The following is a 23,876-nucleotide window of genomic DNA, read 5'->3' as shown; positions in this document are numbered from 1 at the left end:
GTCCCAAAATGAACTGTATGAATCTCACACTCAAACAGATACACCACACCAAGTACAGCAGAACAGAGCTCCTTCCTAAACACAAGCAACAGTAAGTAATACTTCAATTCATAACTGCTGGTATTAGTGAATGGAGTAATAAAGAAAGAAAATGTCTGAATTTCTGCTTTAGATGCCCAGGCAGGGAGATTGGGGCACCTCCATACCATTCCTACCACATGTTCCCCAGCAATGCATGCTCACTGATTTGGGTTGGCTGAAAGAAGATCATCAGCTCCCTGCACTTCATAATGACATAGCCTGTTCGGTGGGAAACCTACTGCCTCCTTCACCTCCTATTGATTTCTGCAGTTTGCAACTAGTCCGCTGACAGAAACCAGACCAGAGGAAGACAAACCCAGTGCTACTTCTAAAGGTCCCATCTGAACCCCTAGCATCCCAGCTGTCCTCTAGTTGTCCCTTCCTATTCACCAAAAGCTTTCTCAGACCACCATTTTCAGCCACGTCATGAGTAACAGCAATAAAAGTCATCTTTTTATTTCTAATAGACTTGTAATGACCTGCGAGGATAAAACCGTCTTCTTCCCCTTATATTACAGTTATGATTTGAATGCTTTTCCTCCATACGTGAACATCAACCGTGATCATGTTTGCATCATGTACCATTCGCTACTTCTTCCTAAATCAAGGACCTGCTCAACTGGTAGGCTGCTATAACCTGCAGCAGTAGTTCTCTCTTGCAAAAACTGATTGCTTATATCCACCAAAAATTTCATGTAAGCACCAGCTTCTACAGAGTTCTTGAAAACTAACAAAGTCAACTGTGCAGCAGTTGCAGCAGTCTTTTGGCATTTACTTTTTCTTCTTCACACAAGCTACACACACAGAGAAGCCTCTACCAAATCTTCAGACAGACAGCAAACAGAAATACAAAGTGTTTTCTTTTCAAATTTTTCAAGAATTTCCCCTCCTAAAACTAAGCTAGAAACTGTTTCACAAGAGCAATTGACACTATGCTATGAAATGGGAAAGCAGCTCATAAAATTATAGAACGTTTTTCCATTTTTCCTGACTAAAAAAAAAAAAAAAAAAAGAGGGTAGAGGGAAAGCAAAAGCAGCATCAGCTGCTATTCTTTTCCCAAGGTAGGGGCTCAATGCACATTGAATTATGTATTAGTATAGCCAGGAAAGCTGACAGCGCTGCACAGACAGCTATTTCTAAAACCTTTTTCCCTTTTGGCAGGTAAGTGTCCGCTCCAGTGCTTGTGTGTTCAAGCGACACTGAGGACAATGACATGAATGCAAGTTTCAGAAAAGCATTAGAAAAGGAAACAGAGAAAACTGGACAAAAGTAGTCTTCTAACAATATTCCATGAATGTCTATGGTACCACATAGATGAATAAAGTCTTTTCCTTTCACACTATATTTCAAGGTAGAAGGCCCCATGTTCCCCCAAGTGGAACAGTAGCTGCAGATGCAGCAGGACACACCTTGACACCGGCCGGGGTTTTGCTGTGCTTAGCACCTTGGTCTAATAGAACACATGCTCTGAAGGAAAACTCAAGATTCAATTACATATCAGTCCTAACATAGAACTATACTGAAATAAGGTAGCAAAACAAACAACAAATGAACCAACACACCTTCTACAGTTCTTTTTCCACTGTCTCAGAGGTGAAGACACCTTACAGGGAAACAGGATACAGCAGAAGTGCAGTGCAGAGATTTCCAAGTAATTGCAAATACCTGTCTCACACATTGAGACATTGAGACACTCGATCCCAGGTGGACCTGGCTAGACCAATTCTGCTTTAAGCTAGCTTTTAACAACTCTATCAGCTGTACTGTTAAGCCCCAACACAGGTAAATCACCACAAGTAATTCCATGCTGACAGATTATTTGATATTTTAGATAAATTCAGAATCACCCTCATTCCTGGTCTTAAAACTCCACTAATTTACTCAGGTATATATGCCAATCCTGTGTTAGCACTTTATCACAGCTACACAAAAATATTAAATAGATATAATATAAAATAATATAGATATAATATATAGATATAGTTTCCACAATGAAGAACTCAAAAGCTAGAAAACTCCATGATTAACAGTGTTTATCCAACCTTTTGTTTGTTTGCTCAATGAATATACATTATGATAACTTTACAAACGTTTGATGTGATCACATAACTTCTTTCCCCTTGCCAGATAAGACATACTCACTGAACAGAATAGGAGTACTTGATTACAGAACAGCTGTTCTGTTTTTGTGTTGTTGATTTTCCTTTTTTTCCCTTTCCTTTCTCACACAGCTTGAAGTCTCTGGCTTATTTATTACTTTGAAGGCAGAAATATTAATCTCACAGGCTTTCCTGCCCTGTTTATTGCTACTCTATTCACATGCTTCACAAACATAAATGACTTTGAGAGCAATTCAGGGGAGCTGTGGCATTACTCCTTTTTATCAGGTAGGGAACTAAAGCAAAGGGAAAATAGTCCTAGGTAACACTGATTTGGGGAACTCAATATAAAGCACTTTGTTTTTGACTTTTCTGAGTATTTGGCATTCTGTGTTTTGACTGACATCAGTTACAGGTGTGAGGATAAAACACTTTTTAAGGGATACAGAATCTCATGTGGGACAGCAGAAGTCGGTCGTTTCTGAATTGTGATGCAGACAACTCGCAACAACATCATAAAATGGTGGCTATGATGACAATTTCTACTGTGGCATCCACAAAAAAAAAAAAAAAAAAAAGTGCAATAAAGTCAAATAAGCACCAGGCCATGCCTTCACTACACAGTCCCCTGCAAATCTACACAACAGGCTCTTCCACAAGGATGGCAAAAGGAGATTGCACACACAACGTTTACTTTTGCACCCACTAATTTTTAATAACTTGACTTTGCCACATCACTAACACAACAACATTTTGTGCAAAATCTGTTATGCTTCAAGTAAACAATTTGATCTCTCCTCCCACTACTGCCTCCTCCAGAAGCAAATTCACTTGCTCTGTGGATGCAATCTACATTATTAAAAAGTTGTGAAAGCCGTCTTTGTGAGGGGAGAGGGAGTTTTCAGACATAGGTCTCAAGTGCAAATGGCAGTTTTTCTGAGGCCTATCACTTGAACAAATTTGGGGAAATTTTCAAAATCATAGCTAAATGCCACCCACAACACACTTTGGCATTTTATTACTTCAAAGAGTTGTATTTTGCTAAATCATACCAGAAGATCATTGCTCCAGGGATGTGACCCAAATGTAAGGTTCTGGCACATACAGCTCCATGTCCCTGAGAAGGCATGTCAAGCATATGTGCTACCTCTCTCAACAAGATAAAACACAAACCCATCCCTCAGTGCCCATCTCAAGTAACTAGACCTCCGCTAGGAAACCTCTGCAAGTGCCTTGACCCTCCCTGGACGGGCAGCATGAGTTCTGGTAAGGACAGACACTGCACAAGGCCTCCTAGGACAGGGAAGAGAAAACTCACAGTAAGACAGGCTATTTCCACCCTTCCATTTCTAAACTGTATGTAGAAGGACATAAGAGACTGTCCATTTTTGATCCACTCCAAATTCAGTAAGTTTCAAATACTTTCCTCCATACGATGGAGACAAGTATCTCAAATCCTGTATGTACAAGAAAATAAATTAAGTAAGTTGTCTAACATAAATATACAGTCTAAAGAAAAAAAAAATAAAGCTATAAAAGGGTCAATTAAAATCAAGCTTAGGTCAAGGAATAATAAGAAAAAAAAAAAACACAAACATAGTACTATTTAAAAGCAGAACATGCTCATGTGCTCTTTCTGTGAAGTTCATCACTTCCCCATACCACAAACTACCATAAGAATAGCACAAAAAGTTTACCTTATGAAGTGTTTTTATTTATTTATGAAATATAATTACCTTATGTTTACCTTACGAAATATCGACTTTGGGTTCACATGGAAAAAACTTATTTGGGTTTTGCTTTAAATTTGTGGCAGTGAATAAGTGTATGAAGGTCACTTCTATTCAGTAAGACTGGTTTATGTTAGCAGACACATGCATGTGTGTTTGTGAGCATACTGTGTATAGTCATCTGCTGACAGGAAAAGAAACCAGGCTGATATTTATACAGCTGAACTGAGGTTTACATACATTGCATTCTACTTCTGGAAGAAAGAGGGTATGCAAACAGGAAAAAAGAATGAGACAAATGTTGACAATACAGACTCCTCCCCTCTCTCCTTGAAGAAAGAATTTGAATTATGAATAGATGAGTAAACCACAAGCTATAAATGTCCTCAGATATGCTCTATGCTTGAATGTCAAATTTGTTCAAATATCTTGTTCAGAAATCAGAGACTCTACTAGCCAACATAAAATATTTTCAGACAAAGAGAAAGACATCTCCTTTTAAAGGCATGGCCAATGACATGAAATAAGCTCTACTTCGCCAGCCCTTTCCCATAATAATGTGACCATCATTCTCTTCTAATTAAATTAGCCATTTCTACTTCCCATGCAATACATTCCCTTTCCCTCCTCATCCTCAGTGATGATAAATCTACATGTGACTTCTCTGTCCCATAATTCTGCCTAATTGGTTTCAGCTGTCATTTTTGAAGCTGAAATGCATGGAGAGCCCGGGGCTTGTGAACGGAACAGGAAGCATTTCCAACCACATTCCCATCATGTAAAACCAGCAATGTGAAAAGACCCTGCCATTAAAACAAAAACTACACTATTTGGCTTCTGGCAATGACATCATGCAGCAGACAGATTGTATTGTTTCACTCAGGCAGCAAGACTGTTGCAAGCCATTCTTCTCTGTGAAAAAGAGAGCACACATTATTTATGCCCTAGCAGTTTTACTGACGAAAATACTGTCCCTTTTGTCACCAACAAATTCTTAAACTGATAATACAATTTACCAATAAAAGCACAGGCAGCGGTAATATTTGAAGTGACAGGAGAACAAAGAGAAGTTAATTCTATTTAAATTGAATGTATCCTCTAGCCAAAGCAGTCTGCAGATTACTGCACAACAGTTCAATGCTTTTGGTGTTTTCAAAAGTGTCACCGACCTTCATTTTCAAGCATTTCTATGACTTCCTACAATTCAGTCTTTCCCCATCTGAGAACACAAAGTGTTAGCCTTGCTAACAAAAAATACTCTCTACAAGCCATCTTTGAGCAACTTTCAGAAAATCAGCAGAAGGCAACAGCAGCAGCTGGGCTGAGCAGCAGGGGAAAGATATATACTGGGGATTCAAGAAAAAAAAAAGACACCTTTAATGAAAACAATTCCGCTAACAGATGTTTCTGGTGACTTGGATCTCTCACACACTGTCAACAAGACAAATACACTTCAAAACACATGAACAATACTATACAGAAAAGGAGGTTGTGAGATGGGGGAGTACGTGATATATAATACAAACCTACCTGAAAATCCTGAGAGAAAAGGGAATGCACAGTTTTCTTATTTGGGGGTGGTGTTAGACAGTGTATATTTACTCATACAAAGTCTCTGCACAAAGTTCTTTCATTGTACAGAAAACAACCTGGTCTGAGAGTCAGATAGGTAGGATATGGCACTGTGCAAAGTGCTGGTGAGCAAACTGCAAGGTCTTCAGCAAAATCCAGTTTTCTACAGATGTATCTTTGTCCTCTTCCTTATTCTCTAGCCACCTTAACAATTGTATCAACTCTGCTTTCTACATAAATCATGTTAAAGGGACAGTAAACACTATTAATTGAGCATGACTAACTTAACAAAAAAAAAATCACATCTCAAAAACACATGGGAATTTGTTTAGTATGATCAAAATCTAGCAGCTTGTGTAAACCATTATGGACTTACAGTCCCTGAGGTCAACAGGTTCGGACAATTTTTATGGGATGAACAACTTGTAATACATATGCATACACATATCTATATGTGCATTTTTTCTTTAATTTGCTAAATCATTAGGTTTTCACAAAACTGACCTATAACCCTTATAGCTACTAAATCCATATATACAAAAATGAAAAAATAAAAATCACTTTGCTAGTTACATCAAGTTTCTACATGTACTTAGAATATGGCAGGTACCCCTAAGCTGGTGGGGACAGAAGTCAATCCAGGATCACATAAATTGACTGCAAACACACAGCAGAGAGACTGCCAAGCCACACACAGACACAGCGTGTAAAGTATCCACACTGGTATGGTCTCAATACTAGCCCTGGACAGCACAAGCTACGCTGCCTCAGGAGTCTTTTCCATTCTCATGTGCTGTGCTGCAAAGACACTGCTATCTTCAGGGCAGGAAAAAAGCAGTCCAAACACTTTAATTAAACACTTCAGTATCTAAGGCAGAACTCTCTCTACATTGGTTGGGTGTCTTATTTTCTGCCATGCCTCCTAGTCCCAACTGTCCTTACGTGATCACAGAAAAAAAAATTAATAAAAATTATATAGGAAAATTTGCAGTTCAGACTAAGGCATGCAAAAGAAAAAATGATGTTTCTATGGATAATACCCTCTTTACTCATAGCAGTAAAACAAGAAGAAACAATTAGGCCTGTTTTTACTTTCAATTGTTGACTTTTTGTTTATTGCTCAAGCCTGATTCTTGAGTCCCAGGAAATTATTTTATAATTATTTTGCCAGAATTGCTTACCCCATGTTTCCATTTAAAATTTTCTTAGATGTATTTTCTATCAATCTGAATTAAAAAAAAAAAAAAAAAAAAAAAAAAAAGTATGAAGATGTATACTGTTAGCTCAGGAAGAGAAATCAATTTTTAAGATTTAAAGTTATGGCAACCGTCACTTTCCAGACAGTTTTTTTTGTTTTGTTTTGTTTTTGTTTTTCCCCCCAGTCTGCACCACGTGAATCAGACCACCTCACTGTAAGAGAAATTAAAGTGCAGCTACAACCCACATTATTAAAGAGACAGAGAAAAAAGTGTAATTATATTGGACAGTCTCTGGTAAGAGTTGAGACACTGTCAGATTTTACCTCAGAGGGAATTGGACAATGCCAGTTTATTACTGAAATTAAAAGATGAGGAATGTGTGGGATGCAGCCAGAATATTACTTTTTGTAGAGCTGAGCAGAAGTCTATAACATAGAAGTAACCAATTAACCCAAAATTCTAAAAATAGACTTTTTTTTTTTTTTTTTTTTTTTTTACTTTTGTTTAAGCTATGGAAATAAGCAAATATTCACCAAATATTTTTTCTTCAGTTTTTCTGAAGAAATGTATTTTTTCTTAGAAATGTATGCGTTTCCCTGAAAGACTATGAGTAGACATATTTAAGTGATGAAAATAAAGAATACAGAAAAATACAAATTTAAAGGATCTCAAAAGCAAACAAACAAACAAAAAACAACAAATTGCCTCAATCAAAATCTACTGTAAATGGCATCATTCTGCTGGTTATTTGTCTAAGATGTTCTTAAAGAATGCTAGTAGTAGAGAAATCATCACTACATAGTACTATCTTCAGTGCTTTATTATACTTAACATTAAAGAGGTTAATAGTTTAATCTCACTCTTCCTCACTGTAATTTCAGGTCCTTTTCTTTTTTAGAATGGCTCAGGTTGGAAGGGACCTTTTATTCTCTTTACTATTGACATGAAAATAAATAGGTCAATTCTTTCTCTATGATCTATTTAACGGTGTGCAACCATATCATTTCCCTCCCCCCACCCCCTCCATTATAAACAGCCTTACTTTGTCTGACTTTTCCTCAGAAGGAAAAAAAGTCATTTATTCTGGATGGTTGCTCTTTCCTGTTATTTTTCCCCCTCAGCTTCCCAGTTGATTTATATTTTCCTTGTTTGTACAAATATACCATTTTAGCTGGTGGCCTTATCTGTGTTGAGTAGAGCATTAGCACCAGCATATGCATCTTGCTATGTGTGAGTGTGGTTTTGATGGACTATAATGATGCTCTAAATTTTTATCTCTAACTTAGAAAACACTAATGGAGATGTCTCAGTACATAGAATATTGTACTTGTTTTCTAGTGTTTCATCTGCCTGCTCATCTTTGGATATTTTTTATGCTTTGATTTTTTTTTTAATTATTATTTTTTTAAAAAGAAAACTCTACATTGAATACATTTATTGATACTTAATTAAAAGGAGAATAAATAATAGATGTTAATTATTAAATGATGGAGAAAGCACAGTGACAAACTAAACAATATTTGGTAAGGTTCTAAGAAACATTAGTAAATTGTACAAACAATTGACACACAGCCTCACACTCTGTTGGACTGATAGTCTTGATTAATCTTATCTATTCATAAGTATGTACTCATAAGTATGTACTCATAAGTATGTACTCTTCATACAAAGTCCACACATACTTTGTGAGACCTTCAAAGTCAGGACAATGACACAACTGAGTTTGAAATCCTCCTCCCACTAGGCCTGTGCAGATCTCTCACTAGGCCTTCTTCACCTAGCAGGAGCTGATGAGCTTTAAAAATACATTTTTTGATTCCTTCTTTCCTGCTGATTCCAGCATCTGGCACAGGCTTTACCTCTCACCAAAGCACCAAGCAATTTCCTTCTGAAATCCCTTCTGAATCCCTGCCTCCTGAAGCTGACTTTGCATCTCCACCCTATACTTGGACATTAGCAGCTCCCACCTCCAATCTGCTCATTAATACTTGAAAAATAGGGGTTTCCCAGGAGAAGTATTCCCTTAATGCCTGTTCTTAATAGTACAGGTTTTCCTTTCTCTCTGCTCCCTCTCAGCCTTTTTCCATTGCCTTTTTGACTGCAATTTTAGTAGGGCAACTTGTGGCAAACCCAGGTACATGAGGCAGGGGTTACAACAACAGGAGAATAGCTCCTTCTTTGATCAAGGCACATGGAAACCACTTTTTTCATTGTTCCTGTGCCTGAGAGCCCTCAAAAACTACCTCCTTCCCAGAGGTAGACAAAGGAAGAGGACTGCAAGCAGGGTGTCCTCCCAGCCACCCCTGGTTTGACAAGCACAGCAACAGGGAAGAAAATGGCCCCATTATTTCAGTCACACCAAAATAAGTGAACTCAGACAAAAGTAAAGCATCTCTGGGACTCTATGGGTTTTCCATGCTCTCTCTTCCATTTTAAACAACACTGTTTATTTTCGCATACCACCAATTCTATCCGACCTTTAGTTTCTATACATTTTCTCTAATAAAATAAACAGGAGACCAATAATACAGTTTGATCCAAATCATCATCAATGTTAAAAAAAATAAAATTTTCAGTGAAAAAAGATTTTGATCCTTTTAGCTAATGAGTGTTGATCATTAGCTAAAGTACTGTTGCACAGTACTTTTCTAATATGTTCAGTGTTGAGCTCAAAATCTCATGTTTTGGATCTTCAGCTCTGCAACTCTTAATTCCACAAAATAATATACGTGTGAATTTCCAATCAGCATGAAAATAAGAAACTTGCAGCTGCTATTTTTTTTTCACTTTATTACGCCAACTTATAACAAGTTATTTTAGTTGCTGTAATCAAGCAAGGAGAATTAGGTTTTCTTCTTTAATAAAAAGTAATTTTTAAGAGGGAAAAACATACACAAGGATTAAAATAGGCAAGGTAATTGAAAATGCTTGGTTTTAAATTATACTATTAGATTAGTCTGGTTTGCTTTTTTTGTTGTTCTGCGTGTTTTGTTTTTTTTTTTTTTGGTACTGTTGAGGCAGAAATAATATTATTCATTACTCACACTTCCAATTATAAATGTGTCTGTTCTTGTTTCAAATCTAGTTCATAAATATTGAAAGCATAATATAACGTATTGCTACACAAGCTCACTTTTGCATGCCAGGAATAGGACAAGTTACCAGTTCTTTTCTTTAAAATAATATACTGATGTAATTATACATAACACTAAAAACCTCATTATCATTCTAACGAGTCAGTTGTAATATGTATTGGTTAGGATTGCCATTCAGGAATTGAGTGTTTACAAATACAATTGTCTTCCTTTTACATGATAATTAAAAAAATGAAGAAACAAATGATAGCAACTAATGACAATTTTAAAAGAAACAGATGTGAACACATCTTCTTTAAAGATGACTGTTAAAATGTCTGAGATCTCACCTGTAAAATTCATAATTTCCTTTGGCAAGGTTGGCACATCAGCGACATATCCACACCTGGCATATCCACCAGGTGACGTACAGTAATGCCTAACCAGAGCTTGGAGAGGAGGAGCAATAAACTTACGTAAACATACATACATGAACACTTCCATAGCACTGTGAAGCTGAACTGATCTTTTTCATTTGGAAGCCATTACCATATGCAAAACTTGTCAAAATTTGTCTTTTGTTTTCAGGCCCTGTTTAGTACAATTTAGTACTGGTACAATTACACAAAACAAACAAACAAACAAACAAACAAAAAAAAAAAAACATTTTCTCTAGCATTCATACATGAAAGACTATATCAATCTTTCAGTTTTGAACTACTCATCCTCACAACTCCTCAGGTAATAAGCAATGGCTCTCAGTCATCCAGTGACAAAATTAGAGTTCCATCTTCCTTTTCAGTACACTTGAATGACCAACAATAATCCCATATAGCTGACTTAAGAGTTATCAAAGCATACAAAAAAATATATGATCCACTGTATATACCAGCCTATTTTCAATTAAGTTCTTTCATTCAAAAGGAGCAAGCCCCCTTTCTTTTCTTCCACAAAAATGTATGGCTTTCTATTCAATACTAAAATGTTTACAATGTGGAGAATGAAATTCTCCTGCACTTCAACTGTCACACAGATTTTTAAAGACCGTCTTTTCTTGCTTTGGGTCACTACCAAGGTTAAAGTTAGAAAGTTCTGTCATGTTTACTTGTCTAACAGACTTCCATATTAAAAAAAATGAAATCTAATTTGAGGTACCCAGAAAATTTCATCACTGCCATGTTTCCTTTCATAGGATATTCTGCTTGAAGCTTTTAACTTATTACTGTAATGCACTTTGCTATGAAAGGTGCTACATGAAATGAAATTTCATTCTAGTCTTTCAGGGTCAATGCTGAAACTGAATACCTCTGATAACCTCAGACGTGTCATCAGTATTAATTTCCCAATGAAACTGTCACCGAACTATCTACCCAAAGTTTCCATTTGCTGAGAACTCTTGGATAACTAACTGTTCATCTCTAATTTAATTATGACATCTCAATCAAAAGATTACAATTGAAATGGTCAATAGTAATTAATGGCAATAGTTTAACTGTTCCATGATGCAACTTTGTGAAGTAAATCAAATTCAAGTCCTTTCAGGTTTGTTCAGCCTCAGTCCTTCAGAAATGCCCGCCACTATGTAATTTTAATTGCATGAGCATTTCTATTGATTTTGGTAGAAATCACTCATATTATTGAGCTAAGCCATGTACAGGTGTTTTAAAAGGCATTACAGACATAGAGCTCTATAACATCAATTACATAACTAGATTGATTATTTAACTAGCCAAAATTTGTAGATTTGAAGGGCAGCCTTATTTTTTGTCTCTTCATATTCATATAACATCCTGAGAGCTCTCCGATCAAAAAAAAATAAAAAATAAAAATCATTGTGATCATCCAATTAGAACTGTACATGAACATGTATTAGAACATGCACACAATTTAGAACATTCTCAAGCATGAAACATTATCAGAGAGCATTACCTTTTTGATCAGCCCATAACTTTACATTACAGAACAATGAAAACAGACTTTTTTTAAGCAGCTCTGCCATCTCAAAGAATAGAGTAACCTACGATGTCATTAAGATTTGGCTGGTTAGAGAGAACAAAACATCCTTCCCCTTCCTCCTGAACACTAATTTTCCAGACACTGCTCACCAGCCAAAATAGCATAATAATAAAGTACTACTTGAATCAGTTGCTAGAAACTGTTATTAAACAAGATCCTACCACAGTTTAAATTTCTACCATACATGACGGGAAAAAAAAGGTGTAGCACCAGAAGGGTTGATCCCAAAAGCGCTATGTTTAAAAAACAAAGACCTAAGTGAATTCAAAAGAAATAACTGCTGAAAGAAGTTCAGCGTGCGTCCACATTGATGAAAGATGGCAACATGACATAACACATGGCTGGGAGTTAAGCATTTATATACATTACTACTGCACAAAAAATCCAGAAATTTGGCATTATGATAACAGGCAAAAACATCTATTTTCAGGAGTAACATGTTCTCATTTCTCAATGACTTCTGATGAATGCAATTAATACAGTCAAAGATAAAAAGAAATGCAAATTGTATTCACATAAAGTTCTGCAAATAAGTCTACACTGACTGTTAAATAAAATTAGATATGAAAGCTTTTCCTATGCTAATTCAGTTTATAAATTAGAGGCAGAGGAATCACTTATTTTAAGAAAAAGAATTAGATTTGCATAATGTCCCTGTACCTGAGGTAAAACGTATGTAATGCATGCAACTGCTCTGCAGGCTCCTGTCACTGAATACTCATATTATTAAAATGTAGTATTTCTATGTAAGTAGACAGGCTGAATGGATTCTCCAGACAAGAAGTTCTGTGCACTATCATGTAAAAATTTAGGCGTGCTCTCAAAAAACACACTCAAAAAAAAAATCCATCTGTCTGAAGCAGGGACATGCTAAGAGTAAATAGAATATTTCCTACGTTAAAAAACAAACTAGTAATTGCTGTACTTTATAAATGTGGAGCCTTACTGACTGCAACACAATAACAGATATTACACTGAAAAGCCAACCTTCTCTAAAGCCATTTGTTTCTTTTAAATTACATGTTCTTGGACCCATCTGTGAAAACTGCGAGGTTGATTGTGATACTTTATTGCATAATTCCACAGATAAATGCTGAAGTACTTCTACATAAATACCATATGTTTGTCTTAGGAAAACTAAAAAGATTAATTAGGAGTTCAAGCCCAAGACTTTGCAAAGTAATATTCTGAACACAATTAGATCATCATGCTGTATACTGTGTAAATTGAAGTTTTAATTAGTAGCTAAAATAATGAGTCATGGCAAAAAAAAAAAAAAATATATCCAAAAATTCTGAATTGCATGTCAGACTTTTTTCTTTACTTACATTTCTTATAAAGAGACACCACACATAAGCCAGTCACAACAAAAGCCATTTAAATTTGTCACATGCTTCTGATAAAGGATCTACCTGTTAAGAATTTTATTTTTTTCTTCTTACCTACATTATCCTCACCTATTTTAAAATTGTCCATACCACATCTGTAAAGAAAATATTCTAATAAACAAACTGTACCTAGGAAGCAGAGTAATGAACCAATGTGAAGGTCCCTACAGAGTCCTACCAGCCACTTCTCCAGCTCTGACCCAGGTCTAGTCCAGCCTGCCTTCTACTATTAGCACACTCCATTATAAAGCATCATCTCACATAGCTTCCACACTCCTAAAGAAAGTAGAGGGTTGTTTTGGCCTGATCCATAGATCACTGATGGTAAAGTGAACTTTTCCATAGAATTCAATGCAATCTGGAATATACACAGAACATTAATTACTTTACTCACCACATATTCAAATACAAGTGTCAAGGTCTCCTTGGTGTGAATGATGTCATGAAGCAGCACAATGTTTGCATGTTTCAGTCCTTTCAAAAGAGAAGCTGTAAAGCAAGACATACATGTTATCTTAAAAAGGATCAAAATGTTTTACATTAATTAGCTTTTTTCTTTTTTTTTTTTTTTTGGTGACTTGGATGATTATTTGATGATTATGGGTTTCACAACCTGACAACCAAGAGTTGTATTTCATCTTCTATGTATATGGGCTTCTATTCAGTGCATTTGAAAAGCATGTGTTCCTATTCAGTGTTTTTTTCTCCATCTTGCTGGTTAAACTCAGCCTCCCCTAGAGGCAAAAATGAGCTGTGGCTACTGATGTCTTCCTTAGCAGCCTCCTCTAGGTGAATCAGTCGTTAACTTCAGATCAACCAAACACCAAGTTTGCTTCTATACTCAAATATCATGCTTTTGTCTCAAATAAAAGTCATGTGTTTCTTTTTTCAAAACATCCTAACACAATAAAGCTGACTTCTAACCGAATTCTAAATCTACCCTGTGAATGTAATTTTAAACAGTAATTTCCCTTTCTCATAAGAATAAAACATAGTTTGATGGAATCACTTCTGTTAGCTCACAAGAATAAGTAAATGGTGATTTCTCAGCACATATTTTTTTCTTTAATAGCATCAGCTCATGTTTTCTACCGACTGACAAAGATTTACCTGGTGAATTTCTAGATGATCTCCTTCACTAAATTTCTCTTGCATCAGAATGCATATTTAATGTTAATGCTAATTAATAATTAATTAATGATGTGGAACATACTAATATTAATAATAATTACTAATATTAATACTAATTAATATTAATATTAATATTAATATTAATTAATAATGTGGAACATACTAATGTTCCACAAGTATGGAATATTTCAGCAATATATGCTGAAAAGCCATGTGCTGTTACCAACGTCATTCCCCCCACTGATGGCTTGTCACCTCCTGCATATATCTGAGCAGGACTATCACTCACAACAGCAAAGTAAATAATAGATACAAAGACATGCAAATGAGTGGCATATTTCAGAAGTGAATTACATGGAACTTTCTTCTGTCACCCTTCTTCTTTTGTCAAAGAAAATAATGAATACCAAATGGCACCCCCAACCTCTAAGACAGCGTGTCTCTCTCCACTAATGTGCAAAATGGAAGTTAAGGAGCTTCCACAACACAATTACCCTTTGCTATCCTATTGAAGGTGCTCCATCAGACTGAGGTAACCCCAGGGGTCATCTAGCTTTGAATTAGGGTAAGTACATATCATATCTCATAATGTTTTTTAAGAGATCTGACAGGCTGATATCACTTGAGGAAACAACACAATGGCAACAGAAATCTGACTTGATCAGTGTTTCTCTACAAGCAAAAATCCAAAGGGAGGTTACAGTAGGCGGAAAGTAGATAGCAAAGGGAAAGAAAGAAAGAAAAAAAAAAAAAAAGTATGCAGCAGATTCAAAGCAATATCCTGATCACAGATTTCCAAACCTGCAGACGAGGCCCATGACCAGGATTAAGGTAACTCTTCAGCCTGGCTGAAGATGTGAGCAGAAATGCTTCAGATGAGCTTGCTTTGGGTTGCACTCCACAGCTCAGCACAAAGGAATCTTTCCTGTGCTTTGAATATATTGCTACTGAGCTGTAAATTTCCTATTGCAATTATTATTGTCATTTTTAAACACTTCATCAGTACATCCTTAGTCATTATTAGCATTCCACAAATACAATAGAAGCTCCCAGTTCCCCCTCCCAACCCCCAGAAAAAAAGACATGCAATTTTCACATGATCCTCACATTAGGATTTGGAGATTTTCTTGGAGCAAAAGCTCAGAGAGATTTGAATTATTATTTTTTTAATGACAACTGTGAAAAAATGCTACTGAAAGAGGTATGGATACAGATAATTAGAGCAATTAGTCCAAAAGAAACCCTCTATCACAAATGAAGACTTTTAACCAGGGGGGAACCTGAGCAGAGTTCACTTGCAGTAACTGAGCTTTTACGAATTCTTTCTTCAAGTCTTGTCATCAAATGACCCTACATGCAGATAGGTTGTTATACACAAAGCTGTCTTAGCAGAGCCTGTCAAACCATACCACAATAGTATTTATGACCTATGTCAGCTTTTGCTGCTCAGTCCATCACCTCGGGCTTCTAATTCCTCTAGCTGGCCATTACTATGTTACTAAGATCTGTATATGGGTCATTAAAGCTTAAACAGTACATTGAAAGCAGCCTACCCTGAGGCTTTTGCAAATATTCTTTCCTATTCAGTCCCCTCCCCCTATTTTGCCTCTTATTTATTTTCTCTAATAACCAATTCTTTCCTTTTATAGCCTCAGTATTCAGTATCTGCTATATACCACAAGAACTACTGACCACCACCTGCGGGTTTGGATTCCTGACTTCTCCCTTAGTCCGATCAAAATACAGTAAATAATACAGCACAGAAAGCAAAATCGTAATTGCACTAATTTACAACGTGATAGCAATAGCAATTTCATTGTAAATTTCCATTGTGACAAGTCAGTCCATTGTAACTGGTGGCAGTAACAGAATTATCTCCATGTACACATCTATCAGGATTACTACTGGAATGATCACCTGTCTTCATGAAAATGCTGACTTGTTGCTTAAAAAAAGGAAAAAAGAAATAAAGAATAAAAGAAAGAAATCTGTCTGAAATAAGAAAGCTGTTCTTTTTCCATGAATTAGTTTAAAAACAAAATGGAATACCAACTGAAGATGCTTTGGTGTTTTTTTCAAAAACATCCTACTTCAGAACAAATGTCTAATACAATACTTGATTGGGCAACTTTTTGCTGGATGGGGACAGAACTTCGGATATACTCCACTAATTCAAAGACAAAACCCAGAAAGTCACATTGAAGAGAATGAAAAGCAGTCCAGAGTATCTATCGGCATCACTCTGAGACAAATCTGACTTCAACTTTGAAGCTACCAGTGCAGCTGCCACTGGAGATTCACGAGAATTCAGGTGCTGCTGTGCCTGACGTTACTCCTGGAACAAAACATTCTCCCACAGAAAGCCAGCTCAATCCAGTGGTTATCACCCACAGATTTCACACAAAGATGTTTACTTTTAAGACAGAAAGAGTAAAACATGGGTGGAGAAGCATTACAAATCACACACGTGGGAACAATATACTAGTACTCTCTGTATCCTTAGCTCATATTCCTAAAAACAGAATTATATAATGCTACTTTGATACTGCTGGCATTCATTTTCTACCCTCTGTACTAAATGTAAGATAAACAGATGGCAACATTTTTAATTCATTTCCCCAAAGAGTTTTGAGGAAGCACAGTAGCACATGATGCAAAAAAGCTTTTTTAAAACACTTTGGACAAAACATTGTATGAGTTTGAATGGACAGGTTCTTCTGTCACACATTTTTGTATGTTCTCTTACAGTAAATTCAGGCAATAAAGAACAGGGTAGAGTAATTAGCAACATACTTCAATAATTAATGATATACAAGATGATCGTTTCTGAAACTTGTACAGAAGTTCATGACCTGAGCCACTAAAAGTACCAACACTCAGCACTTCTCCATCAAGGGCTAATAACTGTATTTGCATACCTAAAGGAAACACATTGTATTTGCCTGAATAACCATCACTGATTTATCCTCCCAACAAGGGGATGCTCTCATCTATTATGAACTCCTGGCACGCTGCCTTATTGCCTGTGTTGGTCAAGGAGCTTTTTGCTGTTCCCAGATGATCTGGTTCCTAAAGTATGCTCCCTCCACAAGCAAGCCAATCCAGATGGACAGCAGCCAACTCTTACCCAAAACCTGAGTAGCATCAGTAAATCAGTGTTTCGCTCCCCACAGGGGTTAGAGCATCAGCTCAAGCCTGGCACTCCATTAACAAAACTTTGCAGCTTTTAGATTAGTCCTGACTTACCTGTAGAAGGTTTGGAGAGCAGGCAAGGATCAGCATAGCTCTCTTTGAAAACTGCTATTCCAACATGCCCATAATGTAGCATTTCAAAGCTGTATGCCAAATTCAACAGAAGTAGCTATTACTAACAACTTCCAAGCCTCATGCAGGAAGAAGAACATTTCACCAGTGACACTAACAAAGATGGTACTTTCAGACATGGGGAGTACGGTGAGCTAGAGCGTTAATTATGGTATTTGGATCATCCTAGCACAATTAATTCATTCTTGCAATTCCTGGCTATCATCTTGTTCTCACGCTGTGAAAAATCGCAAGTCTCCACTGCAGACCTAGGTAAAAGAATCTCTCAATATTTCCACATCGTCTGGTATTTCAGTGGCCTTAAAACTTTTCACAACATTAACAGAAGAGCTCAACTCTCATGCTGCTCATATTTACCTTCATGTACAAATGCTGCTGATACTCTCTCACATTACTTATTATATCAGAAGGCTGTGATACTCACACTATTCTTCCACAAATTATAACCATGAAAATGCTTGCTTTGCTCAGTATTTGTGGTGTCCTATGGGGCTACCATGCAGCAGTGCTCACCATCTTGTCCAGCTCCCATGCTACTTCTTACACGCACTGCTCACCCTTTCTCACTAGCCTTATTATTACTCTCGGGGGACATTTCTCATTAGGAGAGTTTTACTCTTGAAGACGGCACATCATGGCAGTTTGCACCTCTCTAGTATTGTTTACATAACAGTGGCATCTTTGCTGCCCTGTTTCATTTCTGAGGCACCATATCATGCAGGTTCTAGTCAATAATACAAATTTGTGAGAGCAAGTAAATTGTTGTGTTTCAGAGCCAAACAAGATATCTGCAAAACTCTGTGGCTTGTCATATTCTGCAGACACAACGGTGTTCTCTGACAGAGTGCCAACTTCTTCTCATAAACAGTTGGGTTCAGTCTCTTAATTCTGAGCTCTCCTGGAAAGACATTTTTAGTGAGAAAACATTTGTAGCTTTTTGCTCATCAAGTCTTCAGAACAAATATACCCAAATGTGCCTTACTGCACAAACTATAGAAGTTTGCTTCCCTTCCCAGTAACTTATGTTTCCATCTACACATCTTTTACAGTATTATTTTTTTTAATTTGGCCTAGAAGCATAATGTCCCTTATGCTTCCCACACAGAGGGACTTTTTGTGTGCAAAAAGTTACTTTAAATTATAGTACAAGGACAGGAATTCGGCAGTCTTTGTTGGTTTTGCAGAAATAAATGTGCTGAAATTTCCTCCTCAGAAATGCAGTCCCCAAATCTACACTTTGCTATTTTCAAGTTCACTCATCTGAGATAATTTACTAAGAGCAAATAGATGTATTTTCCTACAACCATGACATGACAAAATTCAATTCATTGAAACCGTACATCCCAGCTAAGACCACACTGACCACAGACTACCCATGTACTCACCACAGGATACATTCTGCAAAGTGATCATTAGTTGTAATCCCAAGTAATTGATTTCAGAGCTGCACACCAATAAATGCACAGAATTAGACAGCTTCCACGTGAGCACAATGCAATAAAGGCATACAGATTACAGTCCTGCTTTGATGGATTTCTAGGAAGAAATTTCTTAACAAATTTCAAAAGAACCTGTGAGCTACAGGAAGAGCAAAAGCATAAGCAACAAACTTTTCCAACTGGTTATGATGTAGGCTTAGGTGAATTACCTTCTTTATAGCCAATTCCAACTTCATGACAGTCTCTGCCAGATTTAACAAATGTCCCTTATTCCCTTCTTCTAGTTTTCATTAAGTAAAAAAAAAAAATAAAGACAGTTTGGTCTGCTTGGATCACATTAGCTGCATCTACCTCCTCAGGCTGCAATTCAGTCTGACACATGAGTGGGCTGAACTTTTATCCTAGTACATTTTATTTGTGAAATTTCAACTTGCTGCTCTCCTACTTGAAAGTGCTGTATATTATTTAATCGAGAAATACAGAAAAAGAGCATGTGTAAAAACAGAGGCATCTTTAGAGGATCTTCTCACTACAGCTGTAGTCGCCTAAGCAATAGGCAAGTCTCAAATGTGATGAAACCTCTTTGCCTATTGACCTGTAACAATGCATTGGAAAGGCTGATCAAATAAGCTCAGAAAAGCACTACAAAATATTATTCTAACAGATACACAGAAGACTGCTGCCATATGAAATGAGCGTCTCTTTCATTATTTTCTAGATACAAATTTACGCATTGTATATTGTTCCCAATGTTCTTTAGACACAAGTGCAGATGGAGGTTAAAAATAATGAGACATTATCCAATTAAAGCCAGACTATGGAAAAAGACTGTAATATGCTACTCATATCTTGGCGGAGCCAGTTGTATCTTGCCTTCATTGTCCATTTCAGTATTCAAGAGGAGGAAACTGTGTAAACCAAAAATATGTCAGTGTATATAGAAAAAACACCACAACGTAGGCAAGCATGGGAGAGCAAGTGTCTATTGCCTTTTTATACACACATACCATGACTGCTGTAGAAGCACAACCTACTAATAAAACTATCACTGTTTTATTATAAGCTATTGTTATTAGCCTTGGTGTTTTGCTGAATTTCAGACAGATTTCATACAAAAATCAATATTTTAGTATAATTTCTTTGGAAGTTTTCAATGTAAACAGTTCCCTGAGGGGGGAAAACCTCTAATGGAGTCAATACTTGAAAACTGGAAATACTCTGGCTTTTAAAAGAGAAATACACATTTTGGCATCTCCATACAAACACTCTAAAATTGGTCTAGTTATAAGCTTTTGAAATCTCCTCTTTGGGTCAGACTGACTCTAGGTACCTGCTTCTGTAAGCTGTGCAGCTGACAGCATTCTACTATGCAATGGCCTGATTTGAACACACAGAAAAATGTTAAGAGCATGACTGTAGGAGAAGGAGGAGTAAGATTTTGGAAAAGATCCCTGATTGTTAAGGGATAGAAGACAAGCTACCTGGACTCTGAGATGGACTGTGAATGACAGGGGGTGATACTGGGACACACAACCAGGAGACCCTCAGCAATGACACTGGAGCTAAGAACCAGCAGAGTGAAAGGCACAAGGAATACAGAAAAGGGGAGGCTGTATGAGGGGTTATAATCCACAGTGGAAACTAGGACTGCAGTGTACAGAGAAACAAAAGTCAGAGGACAACTGAACAGCCTATGCAGGCAAATGAAAGGGAGAGTGCGTACACAGGACAGAAAATTTACAGAACATAGAGCATGGAATGGACGAGCATCGGTGCTTAGGGGGAAGTAAACAAGACTGTGCAGACACTAGCACATATTCTCCATTTAAGCCCATATCATAATGCAAGATTCCCATAGATTACCAACCTGCAGCTTTCAGCAGGAATCAATGGAAACACCTGACAGTTTTCTTCATTTCCATCTAATTTCAGGCAATAGATAACAGCAACCTATCACAGCTACCAGCTGTTGTTTCAGTTCAAACAGGACACATCTGTACAAGATCTATAGCTTTCAAAAATGCTATATGAAATGGGAGTATAGACACAACATCACAAAATGAAATATGGATTTCCATTTGCTTTTTCAAAAGGTTAGAAAATTACATAAACAGAAATCTGAATTAAAATAAGCCACCCCAAGCTGAGAAAAAAACATGTATATTGTGGCTTCTGTATACTGGCTACTATGAGATAAGCTAGAGTAGGAGCTTTCAGCAGACAGCTGCTTCATTAGCTATCTTGTATTTATCTTGCACTTTGACAACTTTAAGTTCACAGTCTAATTTATCCTGCAGTGACTGATTTGTGGGCTTGTACAGAATCACAGAATGGTTGGAGGCTAGAAGAGACCTCTGGAGGTCATCTGGTCCAACCCCCCTGCTAAAGCAAGGTCACCTAAAGACACTACTTGTTCTCAGCTCCTTTCCTTTTTTTTTTTTTTTCTTCCCCTCCCACATACAGGATCAAGTGTGAAGTTGATCCAGCAACATGTCCAGCTTCAGTGGAAGGTTCAATGTTCGCTGCAGGACTTCTTCCATCCACTAAAGAAGCTGAAAAGTCCACAAGGATGAAGTCAGAACACAATCATCCTGACCTTTATTTACCTTTACCTCCACCTTTGGTTGAACATCACATTGAGTCACTCAAGCTGAGACCATCACCATGGTCCTTATTTTCCAGACATGTCAGCTTCAAATCTTCATTCATGATCATCAGAACCAAGAAGTGGAGGCAATTACTACAGAATGCCAAGCAATGCTGTTATTATGCAATGCTATGCAAGTACTTTGAAAGTCAGTGAACATCTCAAAATCACCATTTAAAAGAACTCTCAACAAACAGGATGCTGGGAAGATGAACAAATATTTGCTAACTAGTCAGAGCACAGTGATAAGTGGTCTAGAAAATCACAAAACCATCTGTGTTTTAGTAATGCACAGTAGGTGCATATAGCTAGAGCCACACATCAAGAACACAATTAAATTAATCGTTCATCATCTGACACAGGCAGAGATCACACAGCAGGAGCAAATATGGTGCTATTGTGTAATTAAAGAATAGTGCTGTACAAACAGAGGGAGAGTGACCAAATTAAGTTTTCACAGATAAACTTAATTCCTACAACTTCTGAATGATTGACTTTGTAGTTGTTATAAAGATCTGCTGCTATACAATACACCTGTAATTTTAGTATTACACATTCTAATTAACTGAGTACCAATACTGAAATTCATGCGCTGCTGAAGTCAATGTGAGCTTTGTTACTCATTCTTCCCAATGAAGAGTACAAGAAATCACTTAACTGTATATACCCAAAATGAACGATTATTATTTTTTTAAGAAAGATAGAAGATGGGAGATAGGAGTCCTATGGAAGTATTTAATTGCATTGATGTGAAACCTAGTTGCCCACCAGCATATTTTATCCACTACTAACAAATGATGAATGCTACAGAAAAACTATTTGTTAAAAAAAAAAAAATGCTTTTGCTATATTTCTCAGTGGGGCATTTCCTCCAGCAAAAACACAGCACAAAAAGAAGAAAGAATTCCTTTTGTCAGCATACACTTTAGGCTGCAGGAAAAAAAGGCTAGTGGCATATGTCTTGCAATTTTTCGAAAAGACAGCGAGACAGAAGACTTTAAAGAATCATGTCAATTTTCTTTTTCTGGGTGGGTGAGGCTCAACATGCCTCTTCACTTACAACTGGAAAATTACACTGGAATGAACATGGCATTACTTTGTCTCTTGTGGGATGATTTAAAGATTAAAGAAAAGCAGTAAGAAGCTAGAAAATACTTATTTTTACAAATATTTTAACAAACAGAATCAATCACAGTGAAGATAAGGCATACTGTTCTGCAACTGAAAGGAGAATAACATAGAGTGGGTATACGAAATGAACAAAGATTTCCTAATACAAATATTTCCTAATATAGTGAATGAAATCCAGTCAGCATAATTTACAATAAAAAGCAACTCCAAATAATAAACTGTGGGACTTTTAAGCATAATTACAATACGAATAATATCTGGAACATTTAAAAATATTTTTTAAGGACAGGAACTAGAGCACATCAAGGCTCTATCAGAAACTACTACAGAAATTACTAATTTTGCTGTACCACCAACAGCAAAGCATTTTGGTGCCAACACTGGTGGTCATCAACTTAGGAATCATACCATCTGAAAATACAACTTAAGCATTTTTTCACATCTAAAGGACCTATCAGCTTAAAAAGAATTGATGTGCTGTCCTCCTTCAGTCTTTGTTCTGGATATTCTCTTCTCTCTCATCTCAAGAGTAATTGTCATTTACTCTTGCAATTCACAGCATCCACCATCAATTTAATTGAATTTAAGGTATAAGTGATTGGGAAGAAACAGAAAACCATGAACAGACCCACAGGACTTTTGTTTTATTCACACTGGAATACAACTGAATCTAAACCAGGAAGACTGCAAATTTTGCAAATTTACATTTAAAACCTTGTGGACAATGTTCAACTTTTTAAAGGACATAAAATCTCTTTAAGCAAAAGCTGGTAAGTACTGTATGTTACTTTAAAAAGCAGCTGGCCCTCAGAGGAAGCAAGAGAGGTGTTAGAACAGAAAAGAAGGGCTGAAGGAATGTCTCAGCTTCATAAAGCTGACAGCCACAGCTGATAGTGACAGGGTGATGAGAAAGTTAAGTGATGCTAACAAGACCTAGCTGAGGTAAGCTAGACATTTCTACCCTCCTTCTTTTGCCAAAAACATTCCCATAATTTTCAAGTATAGATTCTGATTTACTTACATGGATGCATGATACCAACCAAA

The 23,876-nt window shown here is 36.7% G+C and overlaps 1 protein-coding gene across 5 annotated transcripts in view; it reads right to left on the bottom strand.

Annotated features, from left to right (window-relative positions):
• Nucleotides 1-23,876, bottom strand: part of CDK14 (cyclin dependent kinase 14) — a 332,761-nt gene that overhangs the window by 179,082 nt on the left and 129,803 nt on the right. For all 5 annotated transcript variants that reach the window (XM_084511412.1, XM_084511413.1, XM_084511411.1 and 2 more), the window contains one exon: nucleotides 13,555-13,649. In XM_084511412.1, the coding sequence (XP_084367538.1) occupies nucleotides 13,555-13,649 (95 nt within the window). The remainder of the gene's footprint in view (nucleotides 1-13,554; nucleotides 13,650-23,876) is intronic.

The sequence above is a fragment of the Aythya ferina genome (assembly GCF_964211825.1).
Source record: "Aythya ferina genome assembly, chromosome: 2".
NCBI lineage: Eukaryota > Metazoa > Chordata > Aves > Anseriformes > Anatidae > Aythya > Aythya ferina.
Note: the sequence above shows the minus strand (reverse complement) of the source record. Positions and strands in the feature narration are given on the sequence as shown.